Source organism: Macaca nemestrina, chromosome 7 (assembly GCF_043159975.1).
Source record: "Macaca nemestrina isolate mMacNem1 chromosome 7, mMacNem.hap1, whole genome shotgun sequence".
NCBI classification, from domain to species: Eukaryota; Metazoa; Chordata; class Mammalia; order Primates; family Cercopithecidae; genus Macaca; species Macaca nemestrina.
The window spans coordinates 19,285,371-19,307,620 of NC_092131.1; the positions used below are offsets into that span (position 1 = coordinate 19,285,371).

The following is a 22,250-nucleotide window of genomic DNA, read 5'->3' on the forward strand; positions in this document are numbered from 1 at the left end:
TGGTGCACGCCTGTTATCTCAGCTACTCAGGAGGCTGAGACAGGAGAATCGCTTGAACCCGGGAGGCAGAGGCTGCATGAGCAGAGATCGCGCCACTGCACTCTAGCCTAGGAGACAGAGGGAGACTCCATTTCAAAAAAAAAAAAAAAAAAAAAAAAGAATAGTAAAGACTTTCAATCCATTAACACAGAAAATCTTTGAACGTCCTTAATTTGAGAAAGGATGTTTTTACTTTGGTTTACTCCCCCAAGCAAACAAATAAGATATGCAACATACAAGGATGCAAGTTGGTAGATGCTGCTCACTACAGCCTCTTAAAAGAAGAATCCTGGCCTGGCGCGGTGGCTCACACCTGTCATTCCAGCACTTTGGGAGGCCAAGGCAGGTGGATCACTTGAGGTCAGGAGTTCGAGACCAGCCTGGCCAACGTGCTGAAACCCTGTCTCTACCAAAAATACAAAAATTAGCCAGGCGTGGTGGCACGCACCTGTAATTCCAGCTACTTGGGAGGCTGAGGCAGGAGAATCACTTGAACCTGTGAGGCGGAGGTTGCAGTGAGTGAGATTGCACTACTGCACTGCAGCCTGGGTGGCAGAGTAAGACTCTGTCTCAAAAAAAAAAAGAAAAGAAAAGAAAAGAAAAGGAATCCTTATAAAGAATTGTAGACTTTGGTTTCCCAAATACATGTCACAGTAACAGTATAAAGAAAATGCTCTGTGCTGGAATTTGTAAAATAAAAATCTTTATTCATTTCTCCACTGTATGAATCAGTTCTTCAAAATTCCAGACAGAAAATAATGTTCAAAATTCACAAGGCTTTGGATTCAGACTTTTTTTTAACAGAACCAGTTGGCATATGACATCCATAGTAACTGTTAACAGCAAGACACTCTCAGCCAAGCACCACCTGTAAACCAGCTGGTTCACTAGAGGACAGACAACCTCAAGGAAAAAAGGAGGAAAGAGGTCTAACAGAACAGGCCACAGAGAAACAAGAGCCCATCTGATGGCACCCGTATGGCCTACTATGTCCAGCCCAACTGTAGAATAGAAAACAAGCAAGGACCCTTCCTAAGACTCCAGTGTAAATACTCATCAGCAGAGAAAGTTTATGTATTTTAACATTCACTCTTACCAATAACTCTGAATTAATGCTACCGTTATCCTTCATTTATAGATTAGGAAACTGGGATACAGAAAGGTTAAAGTCAACTAGTAAACTGCAGAGTCTGCACCTTCAGTAATCTGGCTCCTGGGTCCACAATCAAGGACTCTACCATGTGATACATTAAGTGGAACAAAAGCACATCACAGAGAACTGTGTGTGGTATAATTCCTACTTTATATGTACATTTGTATGTGTGCATAAGTAAACATATAATTCCACTTTATATACAAAGGATGCACATGTTCACAGATATAAGAAATGCCTAGAAGATGACACCAATACACATCAAACTTCTAAGTGCAGTGCCTCCCTCCGAGGAAAGCAGGAGGATTTTCCCTTTTCTCTGAATATAAAATCTCCCCTTGACTCAGAATCTTTCACAGTGCTTCCAGTCCAACACAACGTACCAAGCATAGACAATTATAATCTCTCCTTCTGAAGAGTCCATAAAAGTGAATCAAAGAACTTAGTATCTACATCTCTACCCTATGATCTTTGGGTTTCTATTCTTTTATTTTTATTTTATTTTATTTTATTCCGATATGGAGTCTTGCCCTGTCGCTCAGGCTACAGTGGAGTGATGTAATCTCGGCTCACTGCAACCCCCGCTTCCTGGGTTCAAGCAATTCTCCTGCCTCAGCCTCCCAAGTAGCTGGGATTACAGGCACCCACCACCACACCCGGCTAAGTTTTGTATTTTTAGTAGAGACGGAGTTTCACCATATTGGCCAGGCTGGTCTTGAACTCCTGACCTGGCGATCCGCCTGCCTCAGCCTCTCAACTTGCTGGGATTACAGGCGTGAGCCACCGTGCCCGGCAGATTTCTATTCTTATGTTTTCTAATATTCATACCAATATAGCATGTGTACATAAGTAAAATACATACATTGGTATACGTACTTAAAAATGACTACTGTACAAAAATTTCAGGTCAAAAATATGATGGAGATCACTGATTTAGAGATGGGGGTTACAAGGTGATCACAGCAGGTGAGATATCAACAACCTCCGGGTAATAGAAAATATAGGGACAAATACTGGCTGTAAGGCACAGCAGGCAAAACCACAAATGAGCCCCTGTGAAAACTGCAGGTTAGATGCAAGGCAGGAGTGATATTTACTCAGACAACAAACACTGACTGAGCTCCTACTACCATATGCCAGACACTGCTCTGGGCACTCAGTAACAGCCATACAGAACAAACACATAAATCCCTGCTCAAAAAGCATGGATTCTGTTGAGATGGGGAAGGAGATAGCTCTCAAGACCCCCAAATAAATATATGTTAAGAGAAAACATTTCATGTTAAAACATAAAGACCTAAGTCCGGATAAAAATACCTAAACCACGAAAACATAACATATATATTTGATGGTGACAAACGTTACGGGGAAAAATAAAGCTTTAGAAAGGAGGGAGAATGGGGACGGGGCCAGAGGAGGCCTCGAAGATGACACTTGGATGAGATATGAGAACATCTGAAGTAAACATTCTCAGGACAGGGCAAAAACATCTGAGATGAGCAGCTCTTCAAATGTCCTGAAGGACAAGCAGGCCAGTATGCAGGAGCAGCAGCAAGGACAGGGAGCCAGAGTAGAGGAAGGGAGGTGGGTGATAAGAAGGCAAAAGACTTTGACTTACAGTGTGACAGGGAGCCCCTGGGGGGTTCTACGCTATAGAGTAGAATCTAATTTAGATTCTAGAGTAGATCTAATTTACAGTTTAAAGGATCACTGCTGCTGCTATGTGGGACGGACTGAAGGAAGGGAAGTTTGAAAGCAGACACACCTTGTAAGAACACACTATTCCAATAATCAAGTAACCAAGGCAAATCACAGACGGTGACTTTTTTTTTTTTTTGAGACACAGTGTCACTGTGTCACCAAGGCTGGAATGCAGTGGCGTGATCTCGGCTCACTGTAACCTCCGCCTCCCGGGTTCAAGCGATTCTCGTACCTCAGCCTCCTGAGTAGCTGGGCCTACAGGCACGTGCTATCATGCCCAGCTAATATTTGTATTTTTAGTAGAGACGGGGTTTCACTATGCTGGCCAGGCTGGTCTCAAACTCCTAACCTCATATGATCCACCCGCCTCGGCCTCCCAAAGTGCTGGGATTATAGGCATGAGCCAACACGCCCGGCCAGACAGTGACTTTGACGGGTGGTAGAGGCAGAAGTGATAAACAGTGGTGAATTCCATAAATCTGGACGTAGAGGCTGACAGGTGCAACAAGAGAAGGAGGGAGACAGAGGTAGAGAGGAAAGAGGAAGGAAAGAAGGAGAGGAAAAAAAGAATGGCAACAGGACTGTCTCAGAAATTGGAAAGATGAAGGCAGCATTAAACTGAAATGAGGAAGACTGCAGGAAGAACAAGACAGGAGAGGAAAATTCATAGTTGAGTTTTGGACAAGTCTGAAATGATTATACATCCAAGAAGAAACATAAAGTGGTTGGACAGAAATGAGGAATTCAGGGCAAGGTCCAGGCTGGAGATATAAAAATGTCAAAGTCACAGTGTAGAGATGAACGTGGATGAAACAAAGGGCCATCCAACTGTGAGAGATTGCAGCAATGAGTAAAAACCAAGAAGGATGTAAGGCAGAGAAGAAGGCTTGTGAATGGTATTGCCAGAGACAGACATTTAAAAGACAAAATTTTAATATTTTTAATAGACAACTAGTGGGAGTGTAAGCATACCAACCTGCTCCCCCCAAAAAATTCCTCCACAACTGCAAGGCCAATTGCAGCTCCTTGTCTGCTTCACTTAAAGCTAAACCTGCCTGCAGAAAAGCTCAGCCCACGGCACAATTCTAGGTAAGGCTCTGCACTACCCTTCCTCAAACTAGGAACCACTATCTGCAGACGTTTTTGAAAAACTCCCATATATGAAAGAGCAAGAAAAAAAGCATAAAATCTGACTCTGACTCCATTAATTAGGAGACAAGACTGAATTCCTTGAAAAGAAAAAAAAAATCCCTCTAATTAGGATCTTCAGACAGTTGAGATGATACTGTTTCCACAAAATAAGATACCATGAAAAACAGAACAAGAAAAAGTTTGTGGAAATTAAAAAATATGCTTGCCTACATTTTAAAAATGTTCAGTAAGGATACTAAAGTCAAGGAAGTATTCAAGAGTAGACCAACAAGGTCAAGTCAAAAATGAAGAGAGAAAAGTTATACAACTGATCAACTGATAGATCAAAGAAGGGGCTTATCATCCAACTAACAGAATTTCCACAAGAGAACAATGAAAACAAGGACAGTAAATTTTAAAACAAATAATGCAAGAGAATTTCCCACACTGAAGAGAATGAATTTTCAAATTAAAAGGGTACCTAATGTACCTAACTAGCATCTAGACATACCACAGTGAAATTTCAGACACCAGGAACATAGAAAAAAAAAATTCCCAGAGAAAAAAATCCCAGGTATTACACAATGGAATAAGATGGGCAACCAAGTTCTCAGCATAAACACTGAAGCCTCAAGATAATGTAATTATGCCTCCAAAGTTTTAAAAAAAATGACTTCAACTTAGAATTCTGTACCTAGTCAAAGTATCAAACAAATACAAGGATAGCTTCAGATTTCCAAGCACTCAGAAAATCTACCTTCCATACCTTCTTAAGGAGTTTCTTTGTGACATGATTACGAAATGCAGAAATGTACTGAGAAGACAAAATGGAATTCAGGAATTGCAGAGCTGACTCAGGGGAGGAGGGCGTCCAGGGATGATGGCCTTGAGCAGGCCTAGAGCAGGCCTAGAGCAAGCAGTCAGGTGAGAAAAGGAGGAGAGAGGTTCCAGGAGGAAGGTACCTAAGAACAAGTGGGAAAGCCAAAGATTTCAAAGCACAGAGTGATAGACTTTTAGGCTACAGTACACGTAGGCAATGCAAGAAGGGAAAAAAGAACCACCTAAGTGAAACAAAAAAATTGTATGAGAGGGCAAAAATTAAAAAAAGAAACTCTAGAGCATCCCTACACAAAACTGTACAAGAAACAGAACGTAAATTTGGCCTTGTAATATTTATATAGTCTTTAAAACTTTATTTTTAGAGACAGGGTCTTGGTCTGTCACCCAGGCTGGCACAATCACAGCGCACTGTAACCTCGAACTCCTGGGCTCAAGCAATCCTCCAGAGCACCACGACTACAGGTGCACATCGTCACATCCAGCTAATTAAAAAAATATAGACATATAGATGAAGGTCCGCTATGTTGCCCACGCTGGACTCAAATTCCTAGGCTCAAGCAAACCTCCCACCTCAGCCTCCTAAAGTGCTGAGATTACAGGTGTGAGCCACCAGCCATGCCCAAATAGTCTTAATAGTGTAAATGCTTACTGTTTCTCAACTCTTAGAGTCGATCTACTAAGTCTTAACTAAAGTAGGGAACAAAATGTAAATTTGATCAGCTTTGACAACATAAAAGTGCAGGTGACAATTCAGAAAGTGGAGGCAGGACAGAATGTAGGTGGTGGCAAGAAAGAAAATATAAGACTTGAAAGAGGGGCCTGGCATGGTGGCCTGTAATCCCAGCACTTTGGGAGGCCGAGATGGGCAGACTGCCTGAGCTCAGGAGTTCGAGACCAGCCTGGGCAAGATGGTGAGACCCCATCTCTACTAAAAATTTTATTTAAAAAATCCAGGCCTGGTAGGGTGTGCCTGTAGTCCCAAGCTACTCAGGAGGCTGAGGCAGGAGAATCACTTAAACCCAGGAGGCAGAGGTTGCAGTGAGCCAGGATTGCGCCACTGCATTCCAGCCTGGGCAACAAAGTGAGACTACCTCCAAAAAAAAAGGAATTGAAGGATAACATAAATGTCTGTATCTTTCAGAAGTCAAAATATACTAAATATACTGAAATATAACCATACAAGAAATATTTAGGTGTACTACTTAAAATTACCAAAGTAACCAATAAATGAATTTAAAACTAATTTTGCTGTATGCGCTTGGAAGCAAGGGAAAAGTATAACCGGGCTAGATCCTGACATATAGCAAGAAATCAACAGATACTATCTATAGTTGGTCAATGAGGAAACAGTATAAAGCATATTATTACAACATGGAGAAAGAAACAGAAGCATTTAAAAGTGGTGGGTTCTGCAGAGTGGGACTAGTATAGAGAAGAATGAAGCAAGGAATGTTGCTTTTTATTTTTAATCTTTTTATACTATTTGATTATTTTCTCATCTATCAGGAGATATTACATTGATATGCTTTCTTTTCCCAGATTTTCTATGAGAATGTATTTCATAATGTAAAGTATTTTATTTCAAATATATTGGATTTTTCCATACATTATACCAAACAGGAAAAATAAAAGGAAATCCACGCCTAGACACATCGTAGTGAAACTGCAGAACATCAAAGACAAAGAGAAGATCTTGAAAGCAGCCAGAGAGAAAGGACAGATCACCTACAAAGGAACGACAGACAATTAGAATGACGGAAGTCCACTCAACAATGGAAAGCAGAAGACAATGGGATAATAATACATATAAGGAGTGGAGAGCAAATAACTGTTAACCTAGATTTGGGTATCCAGCAAAACTACTGCACAAGAACACAAAGAAATAAAACACTCACAGGTGAATAGACTCTTGGAAAATATATTGCTAACAGACATGTTCCAGTGAAACTTTCAAAAAAATACTCCAAAAATACTTCAAAATATTGGAAAATAATGATACCCAAATAACACTCAGAGATGTTAAGAATAAGTAAAATTATAAACAGGAGGAAAACCTGAAAAAACATTGCCTGGAAAAAATTACAAGAATGCTGTTCAACTTGTGCATTTTAAAAAAGATCAAATTGAAACACTGAAAACAATTAAATTAGGAGGGTAAGGACTGAAGCTCTTCAAAGGTATTCAAAAGTCCTTTTACTGTTTTGAGAATGGGGTCAGGATATTAACTCTTAGAATACTAAATTTGCATGGTAAAATTTCACTGGTAATCACTAAAAGAAGAGAAATGAGGCCAAGCGTGGTGGCTCACACCTATAATCCCAACACTTTGGGAGGCTGAAGTGGGCAGATCATGAGGTCAGGGGATCAAAAGGTCAGGAGATCAAGACCAACCTGGCCAACATGGTGAAACTTCATCTCTATTAAAAATACAAAAATTAGCTGGGCATGGTGGTGGGCGCTTGTAATCCTAGCTACTTGGGAGGCTGAGGCAGGAGAATCACTTGAACCAGGGAGTCGGAGATTGCAGTGAGCCGAGATCGTGCCACTGCACTCCAGCCTGGCGATAGCGTGAGACTGTGTCTCAAAAAAAAAAAAAAAAAAAAAAAGAACAGAAATGGAAGGTTTAAATAGTAAACTAGTTTAAAATTGTAAAACCAGTATTAGGGTTGTCAAGAATAACAGTAATTAATGAACCTTAAAAAAAGATGAGAAAAAATAGAAAAGCAGGCAAATACAAATCAGAAATGATGACAGAAAATAATCCAACTGTACCAGTACTTATAATAAATGTGACTGGTCTAAACTCTCCAATAAAAGGCAAACTCAGATTAGACTAGAAAACAAAATCTAGCTTCATGATATTTAAGATATAATATATAGCTGACCCTTAAACAACATGAGGGCTAAGGGAACCAAACCCCCCAATGGTTGAAAATCTAAATACAACTTTTTTGACTTCCCAAACTACTACTGTTGTCAACGTAGCTGCAATTACAGCTTCATAAATTTTTTTCTTTTTCTTCTTCTTCTTTTTTTTTTTTTTTTACCATGGTCCTTATGTTAAATTCATTTATCTTGAAACAGTGAATAACTGCAGTCACAGCTGTAATATGTATCTTTGGTACATATTGAGAATTAAACTTTTTCTTGTAACGTCATGACTTTTCTCTACTTCTTGGGAGCACGTCCAGCATTACTAGTAGCACTTCACTATGGGTCCCCTGGTGTTATTGAAGGTTTACAGTATTACACTAAACATGATGAAAAATATGCAAGAACCGCAAGATCACCTTTTACTGCAATTCACGATTTACTGGAGAGCTGAACTGCTCATGCTGAGATGGTTAGCATCACGCAGCATTTCAAGTGGACACTCAAAACACCTTAGCTCACCATAAAGCAACAGGAGGTAACGACATTATTACAGTAGTACAGTATGCACTAAATCTTATGTAGCTATTACTGCATCTTTATGTTTGCTTACACTTCTCTCAACTACAAGTGGTATCATGTAAAGTCTGTGTTTGTGTGCATATATTTTGATAAATTAAACTTTTCATAATATATTTGTGTATGTTTTATGATAGTAAATGTTAAAATAGTCTAGTAGCTACATGTATTTTATGTGTTCATGACATACCTAAATTTTTCTTAATTTTGTCAATATTTCTAGGCTATACAGTTTATCTGCAAGTTTTTTCAAATTGCTACATATCTCAAAAAATATTTCCAATATATTTATTTTCAAAAATCCACATATAAGTGTATGAGTGGACCCACAGAGTTCAAACTTGTGCAGTTCAAGGATCAACTGTATATTCCTAAAGCATGAGAGAGAAGACTGAAAACAAAGGCAGGGAAACCAGATATATAAAGCAAATACAATTAAATGGCTATATTAATATCAGGTAAAACTGACTTTAAGATAAAAATATCTTTTGCTGCAGAGGGTCATAAATCAAGATAAGGGATTCAATTTGCAGAGAAGATAAAACAAATTTAAATATGTATGCACCTACTATTAGTATAGAACAGCCTAAAAATAAAGCAAAAACATGTAAGTACAAGAGAAATTAAGATAAATCTGTCATCATATTGGTCAATTTCAACACCCTTTCTCAAGTGGAAAGTCAAGCAGCACAAAAACTCAGCAAGGTCAAGATTTGAATAATGTTAACAGGAGAGCTTTATCTACTGAATAAATGTAAAATTCCCAATCCAACAATTAGTCTACTTTCTTCCAAAATGCATGTGGAAGATGCATAAACTTGATCATGCACTAAGCAAGTGTTAACAAGTTTCAAAAACTATGCATTGTAAAAATTACATTATCTAGCCACAATGTAATTAAGTCAGGTATATATAATAAAAAGGATTAAAAGACAAAAACACACACCACTTCCAAATACTGTATAGAAAACACACTTTCGCCGGGCGCGGTGGCTCACGCCTGTAATCCCAGCACTTTGGGAGGCCGAGGCGGGCGGATCACAAGGTCAGGAGATCGAGACCACAGTGAAACCCCGTCTCTACTAAAAATATAAAAAATTAGCCGGGCGCGGTTGTGGGCGCCTGTAGTCCCAGCTACTCGGGAGGCTGAGGCAGGAGAATGGCGTGAACCCGGGAGGCGGAGCTGGCAGTGAGCCGAGACCGCGCCACTGCACTCCAGCCTGGGCTGGGCGACAGAGCGAGACTCCGTCTCAAAAAAAAAAAAAAAAAAAAAAAAGAAAACACACTTTCAAATAATGCATGGGCCAATGATGAAAATTACAATGGAAATCAAAGACACTCTGATAATGAAAACATGATGAATTAAAACCTGTCATACGTCATAAACATAGCACATCAAGAAAAATTTACAGCTTAAGTGCCTACATTTGAGAAGAAGACAGGCTGAGGTAAATAATTTTTAAAATATGGAAGGATAAATTAAGAGAGAAGTCGGGCCAGGTGTAGTGGCTCACACCTGTAAACCAAGCACTTTGGGAGGCTGAGGCAAGAGGACTGCTTGAGCTCAGGGGTTCAAGACCAGCCTGGGCAACTGAGTGAGACTCCATCTTTACAAAAAAACTTAAACATTAGCTGGGCATGGTGGCGTGTGCGTATGGTCCCTGAGGCGGGAGGATCATTTGAGCCCAGGTGTTTGAGGTTGTAGTGAGCTACAATTGTGCCACTGTAGTCTAGCCTAGGCAACAGTGAGACCTCGCCTCTTAAAAAAAAAAAAAAAAAAAAAAAAAAGCAGAGGTCAATGCAATAGAAAACAAAAACACCAAAAAAAAAAAAAATTAAAAAAAAAAATAATAAAGCCAGAATAATTGCTGTTAAGTCTTTGGGCAAAATATACTTCAAGTGACAGACTGATGGCAAGACAAAAAGGAAAAAGTACACATATTATGAGGTGGGTGCGCTAGTAAAAATAAAGACACCAGAGAAAAGAGAGAATGTTATCTGCTCAAACAAAAGAAGAAAAAAAAAAGCTATCAATAACTTATGCCAATACATGTGCAAGTTTATATTTTAAAAACCTGCCCCAGATTTTACTATACAACAGTGAGTAACCACATTAACAGATAACAATTGCTTGCAGTATCACTTCACACTTGTGAATATATCTAGTAATACCAAAGTCCTCATCAGCAAAGGTACCTGACACCATTTCAATTATCCCTTTTGAAAACACAATATAGAAAACCACACAAACATACAGCTTAATGAATTTTCATAAGGCAAAACACCCTTCTGACTACCATCCAAGCCAAAAGAGAGAACGCCACCTGCCAGCCCAGAAGCCTCTGTGTGCTCCATCTTTATCAATCCTCTTCAAAAGCAACCACTATGTGCCTTTTATATTAACGCCTGGAGATTCTTTACAATTTCACACATACTGGGTATCCCTAGCCACTAGTTTAATCCTGCTCCTTTTATTTTCCTTTGATTTGCCTTTTAATCTCAAATTCTCGGGCTATACGACCCATAGTGTCCCAGACTATTTTTCCAGCTGCACACTCGTGGTGAAGCTCAACCAACATACTCCTCTGGCCTCTGTAACTTCTTGCAAACGGACTGCTGGACTGGAAGCTTGATGACTTAGGTTTACATTTTTGGCAAGACTAAAGTTCTGTTCTTTTGTATCAAGAGGCACAAAACAACTGGTTTTCACTCTTAAAAGCAAAACTCTAATTCTACCATCTTGTTCTCTTATTAGCTGAAATCATTTTAAAAGAAAATGTCTCTCTCATCTACTATATCAGAGGTTGGCAAATCTTTTAGGCTATTCTAGGCTATGTAAGCTATATGGTCTGCTGCAACTATTCAACTAAGGTTGTAGTATGAAAGTAGCCATGGACAATACATACATGAATAGACATGGTTTGGTTCCAACAGATGCCAACTCCTGTCCTATGGGGTTACCCAGTGGTATCATTCTTACAGAAAAGACAGCATAAATGTTCAATTATTTTATTTACCCAGTTTTCAAGACAATGAATGAGTATCTACTATCTTCCAGAAGCTGACTAGTTAGGGCTTACTTTTTAAAAATGTCATTATGAAATTGTGGACTAAATGGGCTTTAATCCACTACCATTTTTACACCTACTGAATCTCAAATAATTCCATTTTTGGCCAAGGGAAATCTCTCTAAGTTGGCTCCTGCATCCTTTGGACATGATCTACCATTCATTGACAGCTTCTTTGTTATCTGGGATGTTGAGCCCTTCCAGGATCATGTTAACATTTCCTGCTCCAGACCTGGAAAAAGACATTTCTCAAGAAGCCTACTGATTGATTGATTGATTGATTGAGATGGAATCTCACTCTGTTGCCCAGGCTGGAGTACAGTGGAACAATCTCTGCTCACTGCAACCTCCGCCTCCCAGGTCCAAGCGATTCTCCTGCCTTAGCCTCCTGAGTAGCTGGGATTACAGGTGCACACCACAACACCCAGCTAATTTTTTTGTATTTTTAGTAGAGATGGAGTTTCACCATGCTGGCCAGGCTGGTTTTGAACTCCTGACCTCAGGTGATCCGCCCACCTTGGCTTCCCAAAATGCTAGGATTACAAGCGTGAGCCACTGCACCCGGCCCAAGAAGCCTAATTTTTTAAATAGGAAGTATTCCAAGACCACAATCTGGGAACTACAGATGATGCTAAGGGTTGACGAATGTTTCTATGCCCTTCCAGTAGACAGAACTAGAAAAAAATACATTTATATATAAAATACAATGTGCGTTCCAAAAAATTTCCAATGTGAATTCAGGACAACAGGCTTTTACTTGTCTGAAGCTCATCCTCCATTAGATTCCCTAAGAAAAGGTCATGGGAATAGCAGTCTCTGAATTTCTGCATATAGATAACAGCGGGTGCCGGATCACTTCTAAAGGTCACTTTTGCTGGACATTAAATTCTTGGCTCACATTTTCTTTTCTGGAGTATCTTAAATATGCTAGTCCATTTTCTTCCAGCACAAAAGTGATGCTGCTGAAAAGTCTGATGATAATCTACCTTTCTTTTTCTTCTAAGTCATGTGCCCCTTTTGCCTAAATGTTCAAATGATTTTTTTTCTTTTTAAAATTTCATTAATTATATAATACATCTTAGTGTTGTGGTTCTGGGTAAATGTTCTCAGGTATACTGTGCAATTTTTCAGACAACAGTTTCAAATATGTTTTCACTTCAGGAAAGTCTTCTTGAAAGACAGTTAACGCTTATTCTGTTCCTCTGAATATTGCTTCTTTGGAGACTCCTATTATAAATATACTGTATTTCTATTGCCTGTATTCAATATTTGCCACTTTCTCATGAGCCCTTTCTTTTTGACTTGTAAAATGTTGTCTTTTATCTTCAATTTCTCTGAAGATGTTTTACTTTATTTATTTTTAAATTACTATTTTCTGTAGCCATAAGGTCTTGCTATGTTGCCCTGGCTGATCTTGAACTGGTCTCAAGTGATCCCCCTGCCTTGGCCTCCCAAATTGCTGGGATTACATGCATGATGTTTTATCTTATTAAGACACACCAATTCTTGAGTTCTTTCTAATTTAGTCTTCATTTATTTTGAGACAGAGTCTCACTCTATCACCCAAACTAGATGGCAATGGCATGATCATGGCTCACTGCAACCTCAACCTCCTGTGCTCCAGCAATCTTCTCACCTCCGCCTCCCTGGAGGGCAATGGTATGATCGTGGCTCACTGCAACCTCAGCCTCCTGGGCTTCAGCAATCCTCCCACCTCAGCCTCCCAAGGAGAGAGGACTACAGGTGTATACCTCGCCCAGCTAATATTTTTATTTTTTGTAGAGACATGGTTTTGCTATGCTGCCCAGGCTAGTCTCAAGTGATCCTCCTGCCTCAGCCTGCCAAAGTGTTGGGATTACACGCATGAGCCACTGCACCCAGCCTCAAAGTTTTTCTGTTTTATGCTTTTCTTGGTTTTGTCTTGTATTATTTAAATAATGTCTTCTAGCTCACTTTGAAATTGTATTTCTTTTTGGTATACTTTTCAGCATGCTTTCACTGAAACAGTGCTATTTTGTCTTTTATTCCCTTTTATCTTTTAATTTGGCACAGGACATTGATACTTTTCTGTTGTTCATTTTAGGGGAAAGTTTGCTTTGGATAGCTATTCTAACCTCAGAATCCACAACCTCCTTCTGCTGATTTTGTGATGTTAAAAAATATGGCACCTTGCTTTGAGATTTCCTATTGTTTTCCTCTATTTTTATCTGACATTCTTTCCTTTTCTCTACTGTTTCCCTGCTCCATTTGATTCCACTCCAAGACTTTCATGTGGAGTCCTGTCTTTGAAGAAAACATTGGTGTAACACATTACAGACTCCATAGGGAGTAGACCACTACAGCCCTTTCAGGTCAGCCTCATCTGTCACTGTACTGTGCAAAATCCCTCCTCAGTTTCAGCTACTCTTCTCAATTTGGCCCATTCACATTTTCCAACTGGTACCTATTTGCCGTTTGGGTGCCAAACAGGTCTTGTCCTCAGGCCTATCACTTATCAGAACAGCACATAACACTGTCATAGCAAACTATACAATACAGTAAAAATTTTTTAAAGAGACACAATGAGGAGACAAATACAGAACTGACAATGTTGAAATCATAAGGTTTCATGAAACCTGGAACAATTTAAAGGACAGTTTTGGAGAAATGAAAAAATACATTCAAAGGTTCTTGAGAAGTATGTGAGAAGTAACATAATAAGCATATAGGTTTTTTTGGTGGGGTTTTAAAATTCAAATCTTTGTAGAAAAAGAAACAGAAGAAACAAGAATCCTTGATGACAGAAGAAACAAAAGGTTTGAAGAGTCGTGGAGAAGGGCTGCGCAGGCCCAGGGGTCAGGTAACAGAGACACCAAAAGTTCAAACTAACAGCGTTAGTTCTGGGCAATGAGGCGGCGGCGAGAGACACTTTCACAAAGGAGTTAGAAGATGAGAGACACACTTTCAAAGTCAAAAGATTGCATAGGAATTGGGGGAGAAAGCTGAGAAAAAAGCAAAAAAAAAAAAAAAGAGTTGGAAGCAAATTGAAGTATGTTAGGCATGCGGGGATAAATTAGGGTTGCTGGGACACATATGGGAGGTCAGAGACAGGATGCTTGCGTGGGGGGAGATTTAAAGATAACTAACATTTCAAGTTCAGGTAAACGGGTAGGATCAACAAAAAGGAAAAGAAAGAATGCAGAAATAAATTTATCTTTAAGAAGGAGCTATCTAAAGACTTGCAAAATTCTGATAACAACTAAGGCTTAATGACTGGGTTCATGAGAGCTCACTATACTAGCCTTTCCATTTTTGAGAATATTAAAAATTTCCACAATAAAAAGACTTTCAAAAATTTCTAGAAAAGGCTGGGTGCAGTGGCACACACTTGTACACACTTCCAGCTACTAAGGATGCTGAGGCAGGAGGACTGCTTGAGCCCAGGAGTTTGAAGCCTGCCTGGGCAACACAGCAAGACCCTACCACTTAAAAAAAAAAAATAAAGTTTCTGGAAAGTGTTGGCGTGAACCTTCCTCATGGTGTCCTTCTCATTCTATTTCTGGGCTGAATCATCACTTTTTCCAAAGTGTAACATTTCATAAAAATTCACTGGAAAATATTCAATGCCTCATGAAAAAACTGTAGTAAAGAGTGAAATATCATTTAAGTTATTACCTTGATTTTTTTCTACAGAATCTCCTTTTGTTTCCTCTTCTTTAATGGGGGGACTTATTCTGGGGGTCCTACTTTGTCCCTGGACCACTTCTGCTAGCAATTCTTCTTGAGAAGTTCGAGTTCTGGGAGCAACTGGAAGGGTCTGTTTCTGTGGGACTTTCACATAAAAGCAAAAAAGATAGAAATACAAATGCAGTAATACATCAAAACTTGACAGTGACTATGTCATACTAAATACAAACGCCTCCTTTGGTTTAGAACATATGAGGAGTTTGGGCTGGGCGCAGTGGCTCATGCCTGTAATCTCAGCACTTTGGGAGGCAAGGCGAGTGGATCACTTGAGGTCAGGAGTTTGAGACCAGCCTGGCCAACACGGTAAAACCTCATTTCTACTAAAAATACAAACATTAGCCAGGCGTGGTGGCACACACCTGTAATCCCAACTACTCAGGAGGCTGAGGCAGAAGAATTGCTTAAACCCAGAAGGCGGAGGTTGCAGTGAGCCAAGACTGCACCACTGTGCACTCAAGCCTGGTCAACAGAGTGAGACTCTGTCTCCAAAAAAAAGAAAATAACATATATATGAGGAGTTCAATCCATAGATACCATTCATTTTTTCTTACAACATTACTGAGATAGATACCTGACCTATTTATCCAAACATATGTAAACAACGTCCATACAACCACATGCCATGAATACAATACAGTACATATGTATTCATTTTCAACAAAACGCGGTTTATTTAAGCTTAGCTTCATGATATTGTATCAGTTTCAAATTGTAACTTAGATAACCTAGGTAAAGAAAGAAATGTTCAAAGCCATGGAAATTCTCTAAACTTCTCATCATTCTAGACAATTAATATTGCTGATAGATCAGGAAATGAAATGTAGATATACCATTAGGTCAAGAGTGGGCATTTGCCTGATAATCCTTATTCTATATGCAAAAACCTATTGAATTTAGTGTTCAAGGTTAAGTTAGGGATGAGGAGAACCAAGAGGACAGGCGAGTATCAGGATCAAAAACTGAAAAACTGATGGTGCCAGGCGCGGCGGCTCACGCCTGTAATCCCAGCATTTTGGGAGGCCAAGTCAGGTGATCACCTGAGGTCAGGGGTACGAGACCAGCCTGGCCAACATGAAGGAACCCCATCTCTACTAAAAATACAAAAAAATTAGCCTGGCAAGTTGGTGGGCACCTGTAGTCCCAGCTACTTGAGAGGCTGAGGCAGGAGGATCACTTGGACCCAGGAGGCAGAGGTTGCAGTGAGCCAAGATCACACCACTGCACTCCAGCCTGGGCAACGCAGCAAGACTCCGCCTCAAAGAAAACAAACAAAAAAACTGATGGCTACAGTTTACCTCACTTTAGGAACGGGGTCACAAAAAAGAGAAGCAAGAGAGAGTGGACAAGCAGGGCAATGCTGTAAGTACATCCATCAAATCCACAGCAAAACTTACATCTTTTTAGAGTAGCTCATCACCATCAGCTTGTTAACACAAGTTTACACATTGGCTACAACAGGTCGGCCACAGAGTATAGAATTTAATGACAACACAAAATTACACCCATCAATTGTCTGCATTTCAGAATCAGCTTTCCATAAGATCAGCTTACAGCTGATTCATCTCCTGTTTTGAAAGCATGTAATACTTTTATATTCTCTCATAAAATGATTTAGTACTTCCACTACAATTGGAGCAGGAACATCACAAATGAGTCAGTTCTCTGCCTTATATTCTATTAATGAGTTCCACCAAAAGGGAAGAAACCAACCTTGTTTATAAACTACTGTTTAACAAATTATAACTTCAGCCGCCTATTATTGTCCAATTTTACTCCCATTTATACATCATAAATTCATATCTAATGTTGAATCTAATGCTACTAACATGAAAGTCCCACTTCATCAAAATTCTCTTCAAAATGTTTTATGTACTATATATTTCACAAACATTGAAAAGAGTATAAAAGGCATTATATGGGGCTCGAAAAACTATAGTCCATTAACAGTTTGCAAAGTTTCTCAAACCTGTCAATCTCCTTTTGAAGCCATTCTTCTATAGGGGAACCTCATCTTGGTCTTGACATCTGACAGGCACCTTTATTTTACCACAATTTAAGGAGCAATTGTTTTCAGCTTACTCAAGAATTACAGAAATGTCTTACCAAGTGTAAACATAATACATTTAAATTACCTGTAGAGTAGTTAGTTGTTTTTGTTACGGATTCTTGAGCTTCAGAGATAGCCTTCAAAATCAGATTCTTGTTAGCTTGTTTAGAAGGTGGAAGAGAAGGTCTAAAGGAGTTAAGAAAGGTATTTTTATTAAACTTTAAATTTCAGTTATCCACAGGTCACCCATCTGTTATGCCTTTACCACAACCTTCTCTAGGTTTCACAGACTAGCTGCAGTTTTTAGAAAATGTCAACTACACTGGAACGTTACTATTATTTTTTCGAGACAGAGTTTTACTCTCTCACCCAGGCTGGAGTGTAGTGCCACTGCAGCCTTAAACTTCTAGGCTCAAGCAATCCTTCCACATCAGCCTATCCAGTCTAGGACTACAGGTGCCTGCCAAAATGACCAGGTAATTTATTTTATTTTTGTGCAGACAAAGACTCATTGCATTGCCCAGGCTGGTCTCAAACTCCTGGTCTCAAGCAATCCTCCTGCCTCGGCCTCCCAAAGTGCTAGGTACAGGCATGAGCCGCCATGCCTAGGCCCCTTTTAGTTTTTTTAAATAATAAATTTGAATCTTAATTGATGTTGTTCCCCCTCACTCCACCATCACATTAGTCAATATTCTCTGCAATCCTCTCCAATGTTAAGCAATTTCTCTCATTAATTAATGTGTTTCTCAAAACCCAATGAAAAAGTCTTACGTGGTATTACATTAAATATGTATGCCAGGTGCGGTGGCTCACGCCTGTAATCCCAACACTTTGGGAGGCTGAGGAGGGCAGATCACCTGAGGTCAGGAGTTCGAGACCTGCCTGGTCCAACGTGGTGAAACACCATCTCTACTAAAAATACAAAAATTAGCTGGTTGTGGTGGTGCGCACCCATGATCCCAGCCATTCAGGATGCTGAATCAGGAGAATTACTTGAACCTGGGAGGCAGAGGTTGCAGTGAGCCGAGATCGTGACACTGCACTCCAGCCTGGTTGACAGAGCGAGGCTCCATCTCAAAAAACAAACAAAAATTATTTTCGTGATTATTCTCTTCAAGAAATCAGAAGACTCCACCAAGGCAGTTAAAGCTGAATTTACAGCCACGTTCAAGGTACCTCCTTTCAGGCTTTGCTGGCACAGACACACTGCTGGAGATGCTTCCTGTTCGAGACCCATAATCATCATCTTCTTCCTCCTCTTCTCCATCATGATTGAACTTTTTCACTTTAACAACTGAACTTACCACAGGCAACTTTCTCTTCCGAAAGTTTTCATCCTGCAATCAGATAAAATTTATGCTTACCTAGTTTCAGAAAATAACAAAAGTTCTACTAAGAAATGTTTCCATTTTAAGAAAAAAAAAGTACACAGTAATATGAGAAATTCAGAGTATTTCTTGGTTTTGTATAAAAATATAAATATGAGGACAGGTGTGGTGGCTCACATTTGTAATCCTAGTACTTTGGAAGGCCATCATGGGCAGATCACAAGGTCAGGATTTCAAGACCAGCCTGGCCAATATGGTGAAACCCCATCTCTACTAAAAATACAAAAATTAGCTGAGCGTGGTGGCATGCGCCTGTAATCCCAGCTACTCAGGAGGCTGAGGCAGAAGAATCACTTGAACCCGGGAGTGCAGGATGCAGTGAGCCAAGATCACGCCACTGCACTCCAGCCTGGCCGACAGAGTGAGACACCACATAAAAATAAACAAATAAATAATATAAATATAAATATTATCCCTACCAGTCAACCTTTAGCTAAAACAAAAATTAGAACTTTATTAACAGCTGCATACAGTGCTGAGGAAACTAATAAAACGGAGTTAATTGGTTGCTTACTAGCAATTACCATGAACAATCTAAAATTGATCTGAAACCCCCCCAAATTAATTTAAGATTAAAGCTATCTCAAATGCTGGAAATCCCAAAAAGGTATATAGATGTGATATAAAAGAACTCTAGGAGCAAGCCATGGAGAGGAAAATCTGGTATATCATGAGAAACAGCAGATAAAACAATTTAAAAATAAACTTGGGGCTGAGTGCCGTGGCTCACGTCTATAATCCCAACACTTTGGGAGGCCCAGGCAGGTGGATCACAAGGTCAGGATTTCAAGACCAGCCTGGCCACACGGTGAAACCCGTCTCTATTAAAAATATAAAAAATCAGCCAGGCGTGGCGGCAAGTAATCCCAGCTACTTGGGAGGCTGAGGTAGGAGAATCGCTTGAGCCCAGGAGGCAGAGGTTGCAATGAGCTGAGATTGTGCTATTGCACTCCAGCCTGGGCCACAAGAGCGAAACTCCTTCTCAAAAAGTAAAATAAAACAAAATGAACTTGGTATATGTGTTTAGTTACTTCATATATTATTTAGTATCAAGAACTGCTGAATTTGAGCCTAAGCCAGAATTTAAAAGTACATACAAACCTCCATACTCATTTTCTCCGAGTTGTTTCTAAAGAACGGACTATACGTTTCTTCTAAGCTGTTAAGCACTTCTGGTTCACACAAACGTCCTGTTTCATATACCCAACTATTCTGCATATCAAGCTGCTTGGCAGCATGAATACTATTTTGCTGCTGTTGAAATTGCAACCTGTTTAAATGAACACCACCATCTGCATTTCTACTTGCAGGTGGCCGATAAATTTCAATAGAAGGGCGAGAAGAACCATATGTAAGTGTCACTGTAGGTTTTTTCTGAGATAAGGGATTCTCCTGCACAAAGTTGAGGTCTTCATCGATGAGATCATCTGGTTCTGGCTTAATGTCAATCACATCTTCAGAGGGTGCCGGCTCCCTCAAAGGCTTCACTGTTGACATTAGTCGGGTTGCAGCTCCATCATCATAAGTCTGCCTATTTAAAAGAACAACAAAATGTATTACAACCAAATTAGGGCAATTATCTCCAAATCTTTAAAGAATGCTTACTTGAAAAATTTCAAGGAAAAAACTGAGGATACTCCCTTTAGGTATTCCATTCAAAACTACTTTGAAATTGCACTTTCTTTAAACTTTGATTTACTAAATTTGTGATCAAAGATAATCATACTTAGATCTTATCCATTATTTTATTCAAAGAACTGCTCATGATCACTTCACTGTTCCTAAAAATTGCTGAGAACAGCAAACTGAAAGATACAAAAACTAATAAAAATGTCACATACACAAAGCCATCTGCCCACAGCAGGTCTACACCGGACTCTTACCTGACATTAGTGGTTTTTGACTCCTGTGAACTCGTAGAAACTCTGGAGTCTCTTTTTTCAGGTCTTGTGCTAGGAATGGCAAGTGGTGGCACTGCAGCTTCATGCCTCCTCTCATCTCCCCGACTGAAATTGCTCTTGTTTGAAGGCACGTTACTATCAAAGATGTTGGTATCAGAAGACTTTAGACTAGAGGGTTCTGAAAAGAAAAATACAGTCCTTTTAATCTATTTTTATTTTTTATTTTTATTTATTTATTTTTGAGACAGACTCTCACTCTGTCGCCAGGCTGGAGTGCAGTGGTGCATTCTCGGCTCATTGCCACCTCCAAATCCCTGGTTCAAGCGATTTTCCTGCCTCAGCCTCCTGGGTAGCTGGGATTACAAGCACACAACATGATGCCCGGCTAATTTTTGTATTTTTAGTAGAGACGGAGTTTCACCATGTTGGTTGGCCAGGATGGTCTCGATCTCCTGAGCTCATGATCCGCCCACCTTGGCCTCCCAAAATGCTGGGATTACAGGTGTGAGCCACCCTGCTCAGCCATCTATTTTTATTACTTTAAGTCTTTTCCTTCCTCATCACCAATTCAAAAGCAATATGTGTTTATTGCAGAAAAATTTAAAAACATAAATAAAAATCACCAATTATCTCAAAGCTGATTTTTGGGGGGAAGAGCATATATACACATTTTTGAAAACATGTATCTTATGTGTGTATACTCTCATGTTATTCTTCCATAACATTATTTTCAATAGTTGAATATTATTCCACACATGGAAATATAACAATTTCGTTTATTATTACTGAACTTTTAAATTGTTTTCAATTATAAAATACTGAAATATCCTTGAGGCTAAATCTCTGCACACATATGTAATTATTTCCTTCGGATAAAGTGCGCTGCTCCCTCTCCTACACTTAAATATCTTTGAATTATATTAAATTTACTGGTCTTAAGTTCATAAAAATATGTGCTTTCTAAAAAAGTTCAAATGAACCACTGTTTTGAAAGTCATGGGTTTTTCCCAAAGCACTATAAATGACTTTAGAAAGAAACAAATCGTATGCCATTGCAAGCAGAAATTTAAAAAAAAAACAATGTTATGAATCTTACCAGTCGTTACAGAGCGAAGTTTATCTAATACACCATGAAGCCTGAGAAAAAAACAAAAAACAATAAAGCCTCCATTAAGATTTCAATTCAATCGTCACTCTAAATTTATGACATTATATTCAGAGATATTTTTTTTTAATTTTTAAAATATTTTTATTATTTTTAAATAGAGACGGGGGTTTCACCATGTTGTCCAGGCTGGTCTTGAAGTCCTGGACTTGAGAGAACCACCTGCCTCGGCCTCCCAAAGTGCTGAGATTACAGGCATGAGCCACCGCACCCAGCCGAGATAAATACTGATAAGCTGTATTTAGTGAATAAATTGTATTAAAATTAACTTTCAAATTTCACATTTTTAAAAAAAGGATTTGTATAAATCCTACAGAAATCAATAAAAAATTGTATTTTTTTTCTTCACTGTTTTCAACATCTAGCCTATGCAAAAATATGGGAAAGAATATCATCTGACCAGAGTCTTAGTCTACAAAATATGTCACCCTGTTTTCTAAGTACTAAAAATTTACTGTAGCTTACAGTAAAACAAGTATCATAAACATGTAATATTGCTTATTATTACAACCATTTAAGCAGCTTATATTAACTGCTTAAATTAGATGGCTTCTTGGACAACTTAATTCTGAGAGGTTAAAAAAAGCTATCTCAAAATATGCTATATCATTTCACTCTAATACTTTCAAAACTGATGCTGT

At 39.2% G+C, this 22,250-nt stretch overlaps 1 protein-coding gene across 11 annotated transcripts in view; it reads right to left on the reverse strand.

Moving 5' to 3' along the window:
- LOC105467581 (zinc finger CCCH-type containing 14) overlaps positions 1 to 22,250 on the reverse strand; it is a 48,360-nt gene that overhangs the window by 18,316 nt on the left and 7,794 nt on the right. For 8 of the 11 annotated variants that reach the window (XM_024788442.2, XM_011717292.3, XM_011717296.3 and 5 more), the window contains exons 4-9: positions 21,541 to 21,581; positions 20,427 to 20,622; positions 19,645 to 20,074; positions 18,332 to 18,492; positions 17,241 to 17,341; positions 15,037 to 15,192 (exon numbers count right to left, since the gene is read on the reverse strand). In XM_024788442.2, the coding sequence (XP_024644210.2) occupies positions 15,037 to 15,192; positions 17,241 to 17,341; positions 18,332 to 18,492; positions 19,645 to 20,074; positions 20,427 to 20,622; positions 21,541 to 21,581 (1,085 nt within the window). The remainder of the gene's footprint in view (positions 1 to 15,036; positions 15,193 to 17,240; positions 17,342 to 18,331; positions 18,493 to 19,644; positions 20,075 to 20,426; positions 20,623 to 21,540; positions 21,582 to 22,250) is intronic. The other 3 variants (XM_011717294.2, XM_071099754.1, XM_071099753.1) reach the window with 2 other exon arrangements.